This window comes from Ascidiella aspersa, chromosome 1 (assembly GCF_963924565.1).
Source record: "Ascidiella aspersa chromosome 1, kaAscAspe10.2, whole genome shotgun sequence".
Classification (NCBI taxonomy): domain Eukaryota; kingdom Metazoa; phylum Chordata; class Ascidiacea; order Phlebobranchia; family Ascidiidae; genus Ascidiella; species Ascidiella aspersa.
This window is the reverse complement of record NC_139447.1, coordinates 17,601,115-17,616,317: the sequence shown is the minus strand read 5'-3', so window position 1 is coordinate 17,616,317 and position 15,203 is coordinate 17,601,115. Positions and strand designations below refer to the sequence as shown.

General features: G+C 34.5%; 1 protein-coding gene across 2 annotated transcripts in view; it reads right to left on the bottom strand.

Annotated features, from left to right (window-relative positions):
- Positions 1-8,445: 8,445 nt before the first annotated feature.
- LOC146168122 (uncharacterized) overlaps positions 8,446-15,203 on the bottom strand; it is a 28,612-nt gene continuing 21,854 nt past the window's right edge. For both annotated transcript variants that reach the window (XM_083383120.1, XM_083383126.1), the window contains exons 16-20: positions 12,268-13,186; positions 12,006-12,113; positions 10,199-10,295; positions 9,534-9,605; positions 8,446-8,916 (exon numbers count right to left, since the gene is read on the bottom strand). In XM_083383120.1, coding sequence (XP_083239246.1) covers positions 8,865-8,916; positions 9,534-9,605; positions 10,199-10,295; positions 12,006-12,113; positions 12,268-13,186 — 1,248 coding nt within the window. In that variant the 3' untranslated portion in view covers positions 8,446-8,864. The remainder of the gene's footprint in view (positions 8,917-9,533; positions 9,606-10,198; positions 10,296-12,005; positions 12,114-12,267; positions 13,187-15,203) is intronic.

Sequence of the window (15,203 nt, the reverse complement as noted above, 5' to 3'; positions counted from 1 at the left end):
ACTAAGACAAACTGTCACTATACACAAGCTGTTAAAGGATGCATTTCCATTTAAACTTGAGACGGATGTGCTTCTGCAAATATAAATAATTTGTCAATGGCCTCAATGCGTTAACCAAGACCTGGGCAAAATACGGCCCGCCAAGCATTTTAATTCGGCCCTCGGCCAGGGCGACTTTCTTCTATGTCTCCACCAAACTCTATTAGCCCGTTTTAAAGACCAATATGATAATTTCTTTGCGTTATGCGCAAATCTCTCTAGTCTTTTTCGTAAGTTCCCCGTGTTTTGAGCGTCTTTACAGGCCATAATTGCCCTCTTCATTGTGGCATTCTTTCAAACAAAAAATTGTCAAATAATTTTTTTGCGCTTTTCCAATGTTTAAAACATCCCGATTAACATTTCGTCAACCTAATTTAGTTAATGCCATGGTTGTGTTCCGCAATTTATATCGTCTTTGCAATATGTCCATGGTATCACAAGAAACACATGAGCAACTCAAGTAAAAAATACATTGTAAGTTTTTCTGTGCAAAATTTTTCACGTATTTGCCTGTCGTATTTGCCCTCCAACTTGATAAAATGGCAACATATCAAGCACATTTATACTATATCTTTCATTTGATTCAGTTGTACGTTTGCGCAAACTCCCAACGTAATAATAGGTCTTTAGCCTACTTGTTTTATAGCGTCATAGTATGACGTTATATTTTATGTTTCTCATGCGACTCGCGGTAAAAAATAATTGCCCATCCTCGGGTTAACCCTTTTAACCTCTTTATGGACACCAGTTTGAAAGTCAATTAGGGTCATGAACCATGATTCCTAACCCGTGAGGTAGTTGTGATTTACCAACACAATATTACGAATGCAATAATCTACCTAATGCTGTTTGACACGTTTTGTGCAAACCTCCCAATATTTTTACAATTTCATCATGGTATTATACGTTATACTTCTAAAGAAATTGTGTTTTTCTAAACTTACTAGGACAGGGATGGCTAACCTTTTCATCGCGCGGGTCATATATTTAATTATATGCTAAACTTTGCTGCTGCATCGTTTCAAATGTTATTGTCTGTATTAAATTTGGATTCCCACCAATATTAAGAAGCTAAATAGTTAACAACCCCCTTCGAACGATTCCAAAGCTGCTAAACAGGAGGTTCATTACACAGTCCCCGCTAACGTTTCACGGGCCATTTTTCACTACTTTACTGACTTTGGTAAAACGAGCATTATTTTCTTGCTCATTGAAAACCAAGCAAAAAATACTGCTTGTTAATCCCTTGGTAAACTTGATTTTGTATGAATTAAGCCATTAAAATGTTCTTATTTTATGAAAAATAGCAATAAAAAATCAAGTTTTATTTTTTATGTCTAGCAAATCTTAGCTTGCTGTTAACAGTCGCTTTTGAAATTTTTTCAGGCTAGGCTAGCTACCGAACACCAGTGCTTTCCAATCGGGTGTATTGTACACCCAAGGGTGTACCAGAATTGTTAAAGGGTGTACCATTTTGATTGGGTTTACAATGTTTGACAAATAGAAACTGGCGTGTACAGGTTTTTTGGTAAACATAAAAGTGTGTACTGTTCCAAAAAGGTTGACCTGCCGTAGACTACCTTGTTTTATGTTACCGGGACTCAATATTAAGCCTACACTGTTAATTTATCTCGCAACTTTCAACACCATTCACTAATACCATTACAGTTTATTTTTATGTAAATTAGATGGCATTCTCGTAATATTGATGGTATTTAAGTGTCGTCTTCGCGACCTCCAGAGAAAAGGCAAACGACCCACCAGGGGGGTTGCGACCCCAGGTTGAAAACCACTGCCGTAAAGGAACGCCACCCTTTACGTTTTACAGCGATAAACAAAACGCTTTCAGTTCTGCTTTTATGCACGCATTCACTGAAGTAGGCTGCAGCTATGTAGGCCTACTCATCACCAAAACACTTTTGCACTACCTAAAAGTTGTTTCTAAATTGGTAGACAAGATCTTAACACAATTTTAAGCAACGTTTGGACTGCATAATCATTATCATAAATAATTAAAAATTAGCCAACCAAAACTATATTTATATTTGTACAATTATACAGGGATGAAATTTCACTTTATATTCCACAAAAATTTCAAAAGCTTCAGACATCTACTGCTTGGAGAGATGATTTTTTTGAACACTTTTCGGCAGTAAAGTCGTTAACATCTCACAAGGCTCGGTGTGAATTTCTACTTGGACTACAAAAAAACAAGTTTTTTGGCTCCACATTTTTTACAGTCGATGTAAGATGAACTGGGTTAATGTTATATTTGGATGAAAACTCAAATATGTTTATTGCAGACTGATGCAATGAAACCCCCTAACTCCAACGATGTTATTCTTGCTGTTAACCACAACGTGTTGTACTTTATTGATCCTAGCAATGAAGTAAGTAATTTAAATGTATTGTATTGGTAAACTAATTTTTATTTTTTTAAACATTTTAAAACAAAAAATTGTTTGCTGGTTTTCTTAGAAAGTGGTGTTAAGATATGATATTAAAGATATAACATCAGTGGAACTTGTCAACGCTGGAACAATGATGCAATGTACGCTTACTATCATGCAACACAATAATACGAAGACGTTTAGCTTATTTACGAATAAGGTAATGCATTAATTTACGTACAACATTAAACCAGAAAGGAATCGCCGTTTTAATTTCATGTTTGAAAAGGGTGAACTTATTCTTGGAATTCTAAATCAACACATCTCTTGCAAAGAAAAAACAACCCTGTGATATGTTCCGCAACGATCACATCCCTCTCTTGCAAGCAATGTTTGATATACATTTCAATTATATAATATATTGAAAATTAAAAACACTACTATATATATTATTAATCAATTTAAACAAGACTGTGATTTTTAGAGTTACGCACTGCTGTTTTAGAATAGTTTGTAAAGCAATGAAACTTTTTGTAAATTGTGTCGTGTAAAAAAATGTTGTCTATAAATAACCTTACAACAAATGTCATGTTGAATTAAAATTATCATATTACAAAGTGTCTCGCAGTTAATGAGTTCAGTCATTATTTTCGAGGAAAGCCATTTTGCAAAATGACAATTTATCGCTGTAAGGACGTTCAAGCTATTCAAAAATTGCCTCAGTTAATGTATTTTAAACCAGCAATATATCGGGGGCAAAAGTGCCCTTTTCATGAAAAATGATATATTGCTTGTCACAACGTGAAAAATTATGCGACGGAAATCATAAAGTTAAATATTATGCGACGGAAATCATTAAAACATTTTTGGTACCATTTTAAGCCAATCTAGAGGGCGTGGCCGCAAAAATTTTTCCGGAGGAGTACCCCCGGACCCCCCAATATTTCGGCACACTACGCTTGCCTGCTATCTATGTTGCCCTTACCAAAAAAGTCGCCCCCCTTGCCCTGAAATCGCTCCGGCGTCCCTGCATTACCTATCTCAAATAGTGCGTACATTCTGAAAAACTCTAATTCTAACCCTAACTCTAACTTTAACTTCATAATGTGCGCACGCAGTTCAAAATGTGCGCACATCATGAATAAAAGTGAGCACAATTTTAGAAGCAGTTTAAAATGTGCGCACATTTTTTACACATGGAGTGCACATTTTTGCGCACATTGTGCAAAAAAACGCTACGTACCCTGTTGACGCATCGGGCACATAAAGCGATTTAAATATTATACAAAATAACGGTATTTATAGTTTAATTTAACAAAAATTAAACTTTGTAGGTTAATTTTTTTTCATTAAAACATGGCAGTAAACAGGAGAGCACACGGCGAATTGTGACGTATTAATAAAGAACTGTACTTCACAGTCAAGTTTTTTCTAGCTTACGAAAACATCTGTACTCTTCAGATTTTGTAATCAGCTCTGCTAACAACTTGCTTCAGGGCCATTCCATGTTATATCATCAGCCCATATAACAACACATGGTTTCAGATTATCAAAATTCTGATAAAATTTAGTAGGCCTAGAGCAGGGATGGCGAACCACTAGTGACCCACCACAGATTTTTAATGACCCACTTGTCTCTCTAGATTAGAAATAGCAAAATGTTAACGACTACCCTATTTTCAGGAATAGATAATGTAAAAAAAACATTCTTCATTAGATAGCACTATAGGCCTACTGTTTAAATAAGGGATAGCCCGTCTGTGGGTCGTGCAAAAGTGATTTAGGGTGACGAGTAGGTCTACAATAACTGCTCTTCAACAAAAGATTTCAGAAAAGCGTTTTTCTCCATAAATCGAAAAGGATGTCAACCTTTAACGGAAATTTGGAGTTGGCAGACTAAAAATTCTGAAAACCCTGGTTAAACCATGCTGAAAAGCTTTTTACTGACCTGTAAACCCATAAAAAATGCAGTAGCATTTGTTAACTATATTTAGGTTATTAATATTCGTGGGAATCCGAATTTATTAAACCTCCAAAAACCTTGACAATAACACTAAAAATGACGCAGCAGCAAAGTTTCGCATAAAATAAAATCTATGACACACTTGTGCATCTTGTAAGGACTAAGGTCGTGTTTGTGACCTGCGCGATGAAAAGGTTCGCCATTCCTGGCCTAGAGTGGTTATCTGAGAAAAAGTTCGTATTTATTTTGATTAAATACAGTCTTCCCAACAGGGGTTCGCCGTATCGTATTTGATAAAGCAAATTTGACAAACAAAAATATAACCCAAAAGTTTAACAGAAGAGCGCCAGGATAAAAATAGTTTTTGTTTTTTTGTTGCTATACGCAGGATTCACCCTGCGTATAGCTTCAGCTAAACAGGATTTGTCGAATAACAACTTTTGCTATACGGAGTTCGGCTTTTTCGTGGTGACTTTTGTGCTTAAAAAGGTAACTTAATGGCATGTTCAAATAAGTTATAAACGAACATCAAAGCATGTTTACTGTCCCATTTGTCATACATTTAAGACTCAATGTTTATAATTATTATTAGGGCGAATATTTTTTGACCTATTACAAACATATTGTTTTAAACAGAATATTGTTGTTTGAAGTAGCCTACTACATTAGTGGCTTGGCGTCGTCAACCACACGTTTTTGATGTTTTACTGACTACCTGTCGAACACAAATTAGTTATGAAAATGCTTAGTTGATATTTTTGTCATTTCAAAAAGACATAAAAAAATGACAAAGAAAAACAAGACGCTGGTTATTTTAGAAAATGTTGGATAAACAGTTGAAATACAACGCAAAAATAATCGCAGAAAATAAACAAAAACCTAGTTATCGAAATAGGATAATTGCAAATCACAATCAAAGAAGGACAATACATTTTTCCAGAGATAAAAACCAGGGAGTCGAACCGTAACCGAACCTGAACCATGACGTCACAACTTCTATTTTACAGAGTCAAATTACGCCATATTCGAAATTTTATGAAAAAAATATGAATATTGAATGAAAAAATCGTTTATTTTTTATTTTTTAGATATTTCAATAATGAGTTGCTGTTTTTTTAATACGTCACGAAACTTAGAGTAAATACGAGATGCTGCTCAATAGTTACTCTCTACATTTAGTAACCCACATTTTTAGATTTAACGCAACTTATATTGCATCCGAACCGGAACTTTATGAACCGGTTTTGAAATAACGGTGGTTGAACCGGAGCTGAACCGGAACTTTTAAATTCCTCTGAACCGAAACTGAACCGGATTCCGAAAAAAATTCTTGAACCCGAACCGATCCTGAACCGGAAAAGTCAAACGGTTCGACTCCCTGATAAAAACTATATAGGCCTAATGCAAAAACGAAGTTCGAACTGAACCTAATGCGATAAATACCAGTACTGTTAAAATGTTGTTGAATATAACTCTAAACCTTTTTTTTAGTTAAAATTTTAAATAAACGACAATTTCAAATTATCATCCATCGTTAGCACAATGATACTATATAATATCATTGGTTTGCAGCAAAGAGTTTTTATTAAAAACTCTTTGTTTGCAGCGTAGTTTACGAAATCATTCAAGCGGAACACTAATTTAAATAACGTTTATAAAAAAAAACAATATTTCAAAATTGCTGCAAATTGTCTCGACAATACTTTTGCAAGTCATTATACCTACTTCTTTGTTTAAACGTTTTTAGGAATGTGAGTTTAGTGAAAACTATTACATCTGAAGTGCAGGTAATGATATGCTTGACACTTCAGGAAGTTCTAAAGATTGAAACTGAAAGACATTAAAGTTTCTAGTGTTGGGTCGCCGTGTACTATTTGCTAAACAAAAATAGTCAGTACAATGATCAAAAACAACTGCCAGTCTTGTGTAGGACGTCGCTCGCCTTTATTGTTTTTAGACAATGGCCGAAGCATAGTGTATTGCAGTGCTTCTTAAACTTTTTTAGTTTTGTTAACCCCTAGCATCAATCTTCACATTTTATATCTCGTCTTTATATAACAGCACAAAATTACCTAGGTTGTTTCGATGTTTGTTGAGATCAACTTAAGCTAAGTTTTACCATTGTAAATCTACAATTTCTCGAGTACAGAATTATAAAGCTACAAAAGCACAAAACAGTCACCAAATTTTAGTACTTATACACTCAGCTTCACTATTACAATAAGCAAAAAAACACCCAAAAACAACAGCTCAGTAGTCGATTTACTGCAGAGCTATCATCCATTTTTGACGGTTCACCCTACAAAAATGTTATTCACCCTGGGCCTGGGGTGAACTATTCACCTGATTAAGAAACACTGGTGTATTGGACGTTTTGTTATTTGTAATTATTCGAAAGTAATAAACAAACGCAACCCAATGACCATAAACATTGACCGCGTAGCCGTAAACTAACACAAGGTTGTAATTACCAGCCGTTGACAGGCATTTGCTAAACCATTCCTTGGCGAGCGATGTGTACAAAAGGATTGGCAGAAAGCTGAAAGTAATGTAACAGACATAAGTTATTATGCTAACCGTGAGTACTGGACCTTTACGCTATTCCTGTAAGTTGATTGCCGTTCTGTTGTTATAAAATAAACAAATACTTTTATTACATTGTTGTGGCTAAGCTAATGGAACACGCAACCTTGACAAATGAAGCCGGATTCAATCTTAGCGTAAACTAGCATGGCCCCTGAAGTTCCTAAACAAACTTTGTTTAGCCCTGCAAAAGCTAAAGTCTAATATATATCGAAACGGTGGCCATTTCACCACCGAATGTCTGTTTTGCGACACTCGATAAAACTCTCTGCACGAAGTACAATTTTATTGTTTTGTTCAATTTATATTACACGGGGGTCATATAAGGCTAAAACTGAATTTGTTTGGAGCCGATGCAGGTTTCTGCTATGATTTGTTGAAGGTTGTTCGAAGGTTGCGTGTTCCAACAGCTTAGCCACAGCAAGGTACTAAACGTATCTGATTTTATTGAATAAAATCAGAACGGCAATCAACTTACAGGAATAGCAGGTCCATGTACAGTACTAACAGTCCAGCATAATAACTTCTGTCCGTTACATTATTTTAGTTTGAGTGCGTGGAGCCATTGTCCAGTTGCGTTCAGTTTAGTTAAGCTAAGTCAAGTTTCGTTAATTCTCGTTTGGCTTATTACGGCTTTTGTACACATCGCCTGGCCTAATCGTTTATCCGAGGCGTGTAACGGAATTGAAATAACATCTCAATGTTACTTTATGCGGTCAATGTTTTATGGATACAAGACTGCGTTTGGGTCACATCTTAAGTTAATTATAAATATATAATTCCTTGAATCATAAATCAGTTTCCTCCTTTATAATAATCTAGGGCTCCCTTATTTTTTGAGATTTTTTAAACCAAGGTACTTGACTTGGATTTTGCCCACAGGTTATTACGATACGGCATCACAAAAGCACATAACAGCATGACATCGTTTCATAAAAAACCTGCAGTTGTCGGTCAAACACCCGCGCAAATGTGCACTTTAACATCACGACACAAAATATCAAGTATAACTCTAGCTGGGTAAGTAACAACCCTGGGTTCCCAAAGTTTTGTGATTTAAATTAAGATGTTAAAAAAATTATCATCCGCAACAAGTAGCTGAGCGGAATTTTCTGTGCATCTGGCCAAAACATGGTTACTTGCGATCGGCCCTCGAGCTGCTTGCGTGCCACTAGCGGTGCATGCATTAAATACTGAAAGCCACTGGACGCGCAACATTAAGGAAATTTTACATGGGGATACTCATTAAAACTGATGTCTGGATTGCTTTATTGTAAGTCTAACTCTTCTTCCTTGGCTTCAGTTCCTCGGGTATATACAATACATGTGGATCATATTTATCTTTTATGGCATTTAAATAAATGTATGTATTGTATATACATCTTTTTCGTTTTCACTTACAATAGTCTACATTTGGGCCATAAAAGGACAAAAAGTTATAAATCAATAGAAAACATCCACACGAAAATATCTCGTCATGGTTAAATATATTTTATACATTAAGATCGATCGGTAGAATCATGCAATATTCCAAACACTCTTATTGCAACGTAAAAAAATTAAATTCACCACACCCAGCCAGCGGATAGGAAATGAATGTATAATGCACGCTCAGCATGACATAACAAAAAAATGATTATCAGGTAAGACCTACATGTACGGCAACGTGAAAAGATCCTAATATAAAAAAAACACATACAATCACTGACGAGAATTAATAAAAATACATTGTGGCTGTCAATAAACTTTAAAATAACCACTTTTAACTTTTGGAACCCGTGTGCTAATGTTTACTCATTTTATGATGTACATCAAGGATTGGAATTGAACGACTCCCTTCAGTTTTGGTCATTTTTTTTTACAAAGGGCCAGTTACTTACGTATAATTTTTATGTAAAGCGTACCGTTTCATCGCTTTCACTCTTTTCTGTCGGTGGTTTCCTGAATGGAAATAATGCAATGTAACCAGAACACACTTAAACTAGAATTTGAACATTAACATTACCAGATGAATGATAAATTAAAGTTTGTAAAGCTAAACGGCAATAGAAAAAGTACAAGGAATTGGAAAGTACTGGGTCCGAAAGCTTGCAATTGGGGGTGCCGCAACTAAAAAAGATTGGGAACCACTGCTTTAGAGGGTCGCAAGCGGTTGTCTGGAGGTCGCCGTAAACTATTTATTAAAATAAATAATTAGAAAAACCACATAACGAAATATTTATGTTTTTTTGGTCTCGCAACCACCTTTTCGGTTTCCAAAAAAAAATCGCCATACCCAAATTTTGGTGTAAGAAACACACAACAAATTCAAATAGAACCATATTCAAATAGAAAATTGATCACATTTCTGGACGCTTTACAAAATTTCGCAGTAATGTTCAAATTTACTTCGTGTGAGTTTTTTTTTTTAGTGAAAATTTTATTATTTACGTAGCTAATGTCAGCAAAAAAAAATATAGTGTTGGCCTCATCCAACAGGATTCACCTTACTCAATATTGTAATTAGTTTTAATAAACAGGTGTTTTAAATTGTTTGCTTCACTATTCAGTAAACGCACCTTGGAATTACATGTTGAACAAGATCAGGAGTGCAAAACATCTTGAAAGTATTTCTGTCAGCAGCTAAATCGCTGTTAAAATATTAAAAAAATACATATTTTCCTCAAAGCTATTCAGCTTATCATTGATGTGAAATACCCAGTATATTTTTTGAAACTTGGTAACATGCAATGTAAATAACATTACATACATTTTTTGCGTTTTTTGGTTTGGTGCAATGTACAGATGAAGCGATTTCTGTGTTTATTGCCAAATGTGGTAGTGCAACGAAACAACACAAGTCAATTCTAATATACATTCCGATGCTTAGTAAACTTAACTACACTCATGTTACCAATGAACGCCACATATTAACGCAGTTTTACCATAACAAGGCCGTAATATTATTTTTTGCAGGATTTACAGCTAAATATGCATTACGCACTTATGCTGATACACGCAATGAGCACCATTACCATACTTTGTAATCATCTAATAACAAATTTTGTAAACATTTTGTCCTACACTGATGACGTTATGCAGACATGTAGGCAAATAAATAAATTGCTAAGCATAAAATGGTAATTGTCCAAAGTGTTTTAAAATCAATATTTAGCCTATTTTGTATCACAACTAAACATTGGAAGCTAGCAGTCACCAAAGTAAAACAGAAACCTAGCCATACCTTTCATCTTCACTGGAATTAGACGAACGCAAATCCAAAGATTTGCGAGAAAAAGCGTTTTGAATGTCAGTGACATACTGCAGATATTCCGGTTCATCTGCAGTAAAATAAAAAATCAGTATAATCAAAAAATTTTATAAACCCCGTTCAGGCAATGTTTAATCAACTTGGCCGGAGAATGAGATGGTGCGGGCAGAAAATTTGTGTTCGCTGCCTGCACCGCAGTTTACAACATTGTAAGCAAGCTGCACTGCACCGCAAGTATAGAAAAGCAATATTGCTAAATGGATAACAGCTACTCCAATCGTTATGTTGGGCTTATGAGTTTGAGAAGCTCTTGGTGTTCAAAAACAGCACTTTTAATAAAAGATAGCAACAGCACTTTTTGCAAAAAAAAATATATATCTACCTAAAATAAATACAACATTCAATGAAAAAACAATATTGTTTTAAATTAACAGTAAACAAACAGCTGACATTTTAAGGACTATACACCTTTATTCACTTTAAACAACTATTAAGAAACACAATTGCTTGGAAACCTTTGGAAATTGCGATTTTTGTTACTCCAAAAATTGTATAATATCAAAACTACCAATATGGCCTTCTGCATTGCATCTGTCACCAGAAAAATTTGCACAGAAATATTTACTAACTTAATCCAATTCTACACTGTATTGAGAATCTGCATATTCATTAAACTCTAAAGCATAAGCAGAATTAGAACTTTTGGGGGGCTAAGTCATGGCGACACACTTGTTGTTCAGTACTATAACTGAACCTGTGTTCTTGTAACATTTTTCTCACTGAATTGTGCACTTGCTGCGACACAGGTGATGGCAATATAGAGAGACTTTTAAACTAAGAGACAAAAACAAAGCAATCTTGTATAGATCTGAGTCTGGCCATTTTTCATTAATTAGTGGTACAATTTTTTACTTATATTTTGATAACAGGTGAATCCGAGTAGTCACAAATACAATGACCAAGTAGTCTTTTTTTCCAAAGAATCACACCTTGCATTGTTGGATAATTATCCCATTTCATTGCACCACTTATGGCCTGGAGTTAGGAATTTTATAATTCCTTTTTTTTAAGTTATAAAAAATATAATTTTATAACTTAAATGGTTCTTACCAGTAACATGGCTCTTTCAAACTTAAAACAATTTTTTTTACAAGCAACAAACGGTAATTTATTTACAACACCTTGGGACTTTGTTTTGGCTACTGCCTGGTGTTCTGCCATATGTTCGACTTGCCACACTTCGGCAAAAGAAACAACTGCCCTGCCTTAAGCTTATTTTCAATAGATTTGGTATCCATCTTAAAATGTTACACTGCAACATAGTAGTTAACCTTTTTGTTTGAGTCGAGTTAAATTTGGGTTACAAAATAAATTAATTTTTAAAATCTTATGAACTGCCCGTTACCGCATTTCATAAAATGTCAAAGTATGTTAAATTAAATTGTTTTGTTAGAGTAAAGAAGAATTTTTATAGCAAAAAAACACTTTTTAATAGAAAAAGTACACTACCGTTGTTAATTTCGTATCTTAGCCTACTATTTTGCAAAAAATTAAATATTAAGCTCTACAATCCATCACGCGGTATGCGGTACGTCAGGCAAAATGTTTAGATTTAGTTACGCGGCGCTGCGCGGTAATTTGACTAAACCACGCAGGCGGCCGCAAACGCTGCACGGTTGACATCTCTTACCAGGGATGATGTTTATTTGTTTTTTGTTTTTGTTTAAGCAGCTTTGTTTTTACATGGCAACAATATTGCAATAAATTGTAGAATTCTCACCAAACATTTGTGGTTTGTTTGATGTGGTATAAGTGTTTGGCCATGTATTGCTTCCCTTAGATTCCAATGAAGCAACCCTTCTTGGTGTAACAGGACTTCCAATTGGACCTTAAATTTTCATAAAGTTTAATAAAAAATATTTAATAACGTTGCATACTATATTTATAGTTTTTTAACAGATTATAAACAAATATAACTTTTAACTGTTTTACATCATCCCATTAACTGTTTTACTCTGACATAACTTTATAAGGTTTCATACCAAGCGATTCAATTGAACTGTTTATCACTTCAGTAATTCCATCAGTTGTATTGCGAGAATTTAAAGATGAATCATCCAACATCTTAGTGTTATGCTGGTCATCAAATAAAACTTTGGATGTTGTCGTCAAGGTAGTAAAATTGTCATGTGTTGAATTTGTTTCTAAGTTATCCACATTGCGAATCATACTGCAATTGGAAGGTGGATTTTGTTTATATGGCCCCTGTACAAAGGATTGTAGGGGATTGTTTTGGGTAAACTTTACGTTTGTGGAAGTGATACAAAACAATTGACTGTTGCCCAAAATTTCTGGGTTACAATTACTTGACAAAAGTTGTTGGTGTGGAATCATTTGTTTTTTAAAACCTTGAACGGGCGACATGGAATTTGTTTTTCGAAAGTTTCCACTGCTCATCACAGATGGATGAGGATTGTGCATATATGTAAACGGTGATGTCGGACTCTGAAGCTGACATGGTCCCAAATTTTGCAAGTGAGGAATAAACATTGACTGTGGAATTATGGTCTGCTCAAGCGGTAATCCAGTTAGGTATTGTGGCTGGATACTTGGCACAGAATTTGGGACAATTAGTTTACCCGTAGTTGAATTATTTCTGGGAGAAACACCCTGAAAGTAAGTATTATCAGGCATCCTAGAGTTTGTTTGGTGGGGATTTCTTATTAAAAGCAAAGGTCTCTGGTTTCTTAACCGCATGCTTTTATCAAAGGCTGAAAAAGATGCAGATTTGCCACCATGGTACATTTGATTAAATGATTTTCTTGCGAGAGGGCCATTGTTGTAAGAATTACCAGGGCATGGTAGTGAATTGGATTTAGAAGTCCTAACACTAGATAGCGATGGTTGCTTGTAAATTTTGCCAGGTGAGTCAAGATGTGAGGAAGGTGTACAACTTCTTACCTGCAAAACAGGAAATTACTACTAATTATTTAGTTAACAAATTAAAGCGATAAATTGCTTAACAAAGAAATTATTCACAAACGATTGACTGGAATCTGTGTTCGGGCCATGTGAAAAAAAAAGCATGAATTTTACTTGTCTCCCCAAACATTGTTAATTGAACCCAATTTAGTTTTACAATTTATTTGCATCATACGAATAATAGCACGTTAACTAAAATATTGTATGAGTAATGTATTTTATCCAACAAAGAACCACAAAGTTTTATACATAGAGAGTTGGTTTAAAACACGCTATTCTATCTTTAGGAAGCAGTAAATATTAAATAAAATATGTCTGTTTTTTCTAATTTTTAACAATACTTGAATTAGAAATGTTCGTGTGGAATACCAACATATCATTTTTTATTAGTCTTTAAAAAAGAATTGGGAATATTGAACTTGCTATATTTGTCAGATTAACATGCAATGGCATTCCAGGGATTACATGAGCACCTTTCCGTAATTTATATATAGGCATAGCTTGAATAAAAAAAACTAATGCATGGATCAAAATGTTTGTTGTTTGACATTTATTAGGGTTACTTTTGAGTTACTCAAGTGGTCCGTTCAAAGAGAAAAAGTATGTTAGGTAGCAATCTTTTACAAACAATCATGTATTTGTCTCTTTTATTTATTTTTTTAATTATTTAGTTATTACTTGACAATAAAGGCAATCTTTAGTCTACAAAAGGTGTTAATGAATACAGAATTATTTCATCTTTGCAACATGTAGAAGAAAACGTATTTTATATTACACAGAATATTTAAAATACAGCTTTATAAAAATTAATCAAAAAGGCGAGATCCTCACACAGTGTTAGGTTTGCATAAAGACGACTTATAATAGGGTTATGCCACCTAGTGTTCTCAAGTGGTGTATTGCCATGAAGGAAAAAAATGAGCGTCAACAAATTGATAAAGGCGTAAATGTACAACAGTTTGGAAAATGTGCACATAATTGCCAGATCTCTATTATCCTAGCTGAAAAAATCTTTGTTATGTATTTCATGGGAGAGGCAGTGGTCAAGTTGTTGAGGGTACTCTGTAAATCGCTGTAGAAGTCTGAGCTTCAAAGTTTTGGTTTACAAACCAACTTGGTAAATCAACAGACATGTGAGCTTCAATTGTCGGTGTATAAACATGGTAATGCAAATAATGAATTACTGTTAATTACTGAGCTACCTAGAACCTGGTAAAACAAAAGTGGATATTTTCAACTATGAAAACTATTTGTTTAATCAGATTGAACTGGTTTGTAAAAAAATTGGTGAAACGCACAGTTTATATGGGCTCCAGCTAAGCTTGGCCTCAAGTCCAGATTTTAAGCTTATGGAAGGCTGTATTTATTGCCAAATATTGCAGTTGTGCACTAGACTTGAACTCTGGCCTTTCAACTTCTCCCTCCGAGTCTGTTGGCTGCCTTAAACTGAGTTTTAAATATAGTGACTGTTGTGAAAACGCCGGCTCTAAATACTTGACTTCAAGGTGCTGTGGAAAGAGACTTGTCCTGAACATACATTTCTCCTTTACTACATAGAGGTGTGTTGGCCATTCAGGACAAATTCAATGACGAACAAAACAAATCAATTTGGCAACCCATAAAGAAAAGAAAAAAGTTGGTGGTGTAACCCTTTTTCTGAAATATTCAAGTGAGAAAATAATATTACACTTAGAACAGAAACATTCAAAAACATTTTTCATAAGGGAAAATTTCATACTTTTTTCCTAACAATTTGTTCATGTTAAAATGGCTTAAAAAAAACTTTATTTATAAACACATAAATCTATAGTTTAGGCAAAAAGCACATCCTTTTTTCAAGTAAAAAGCTGAGAATATAAGAAACAACAATTGATACGGGACACATCTTTGCTCAGTAATTTACCTCTTTTTTGTCAGTCTTATGTTCAATTTTGATAAAGGTATGTTTCAAATATTCTGGGCCGTTTTCTTACTTCACCAAGTTGTAAAGCTTATA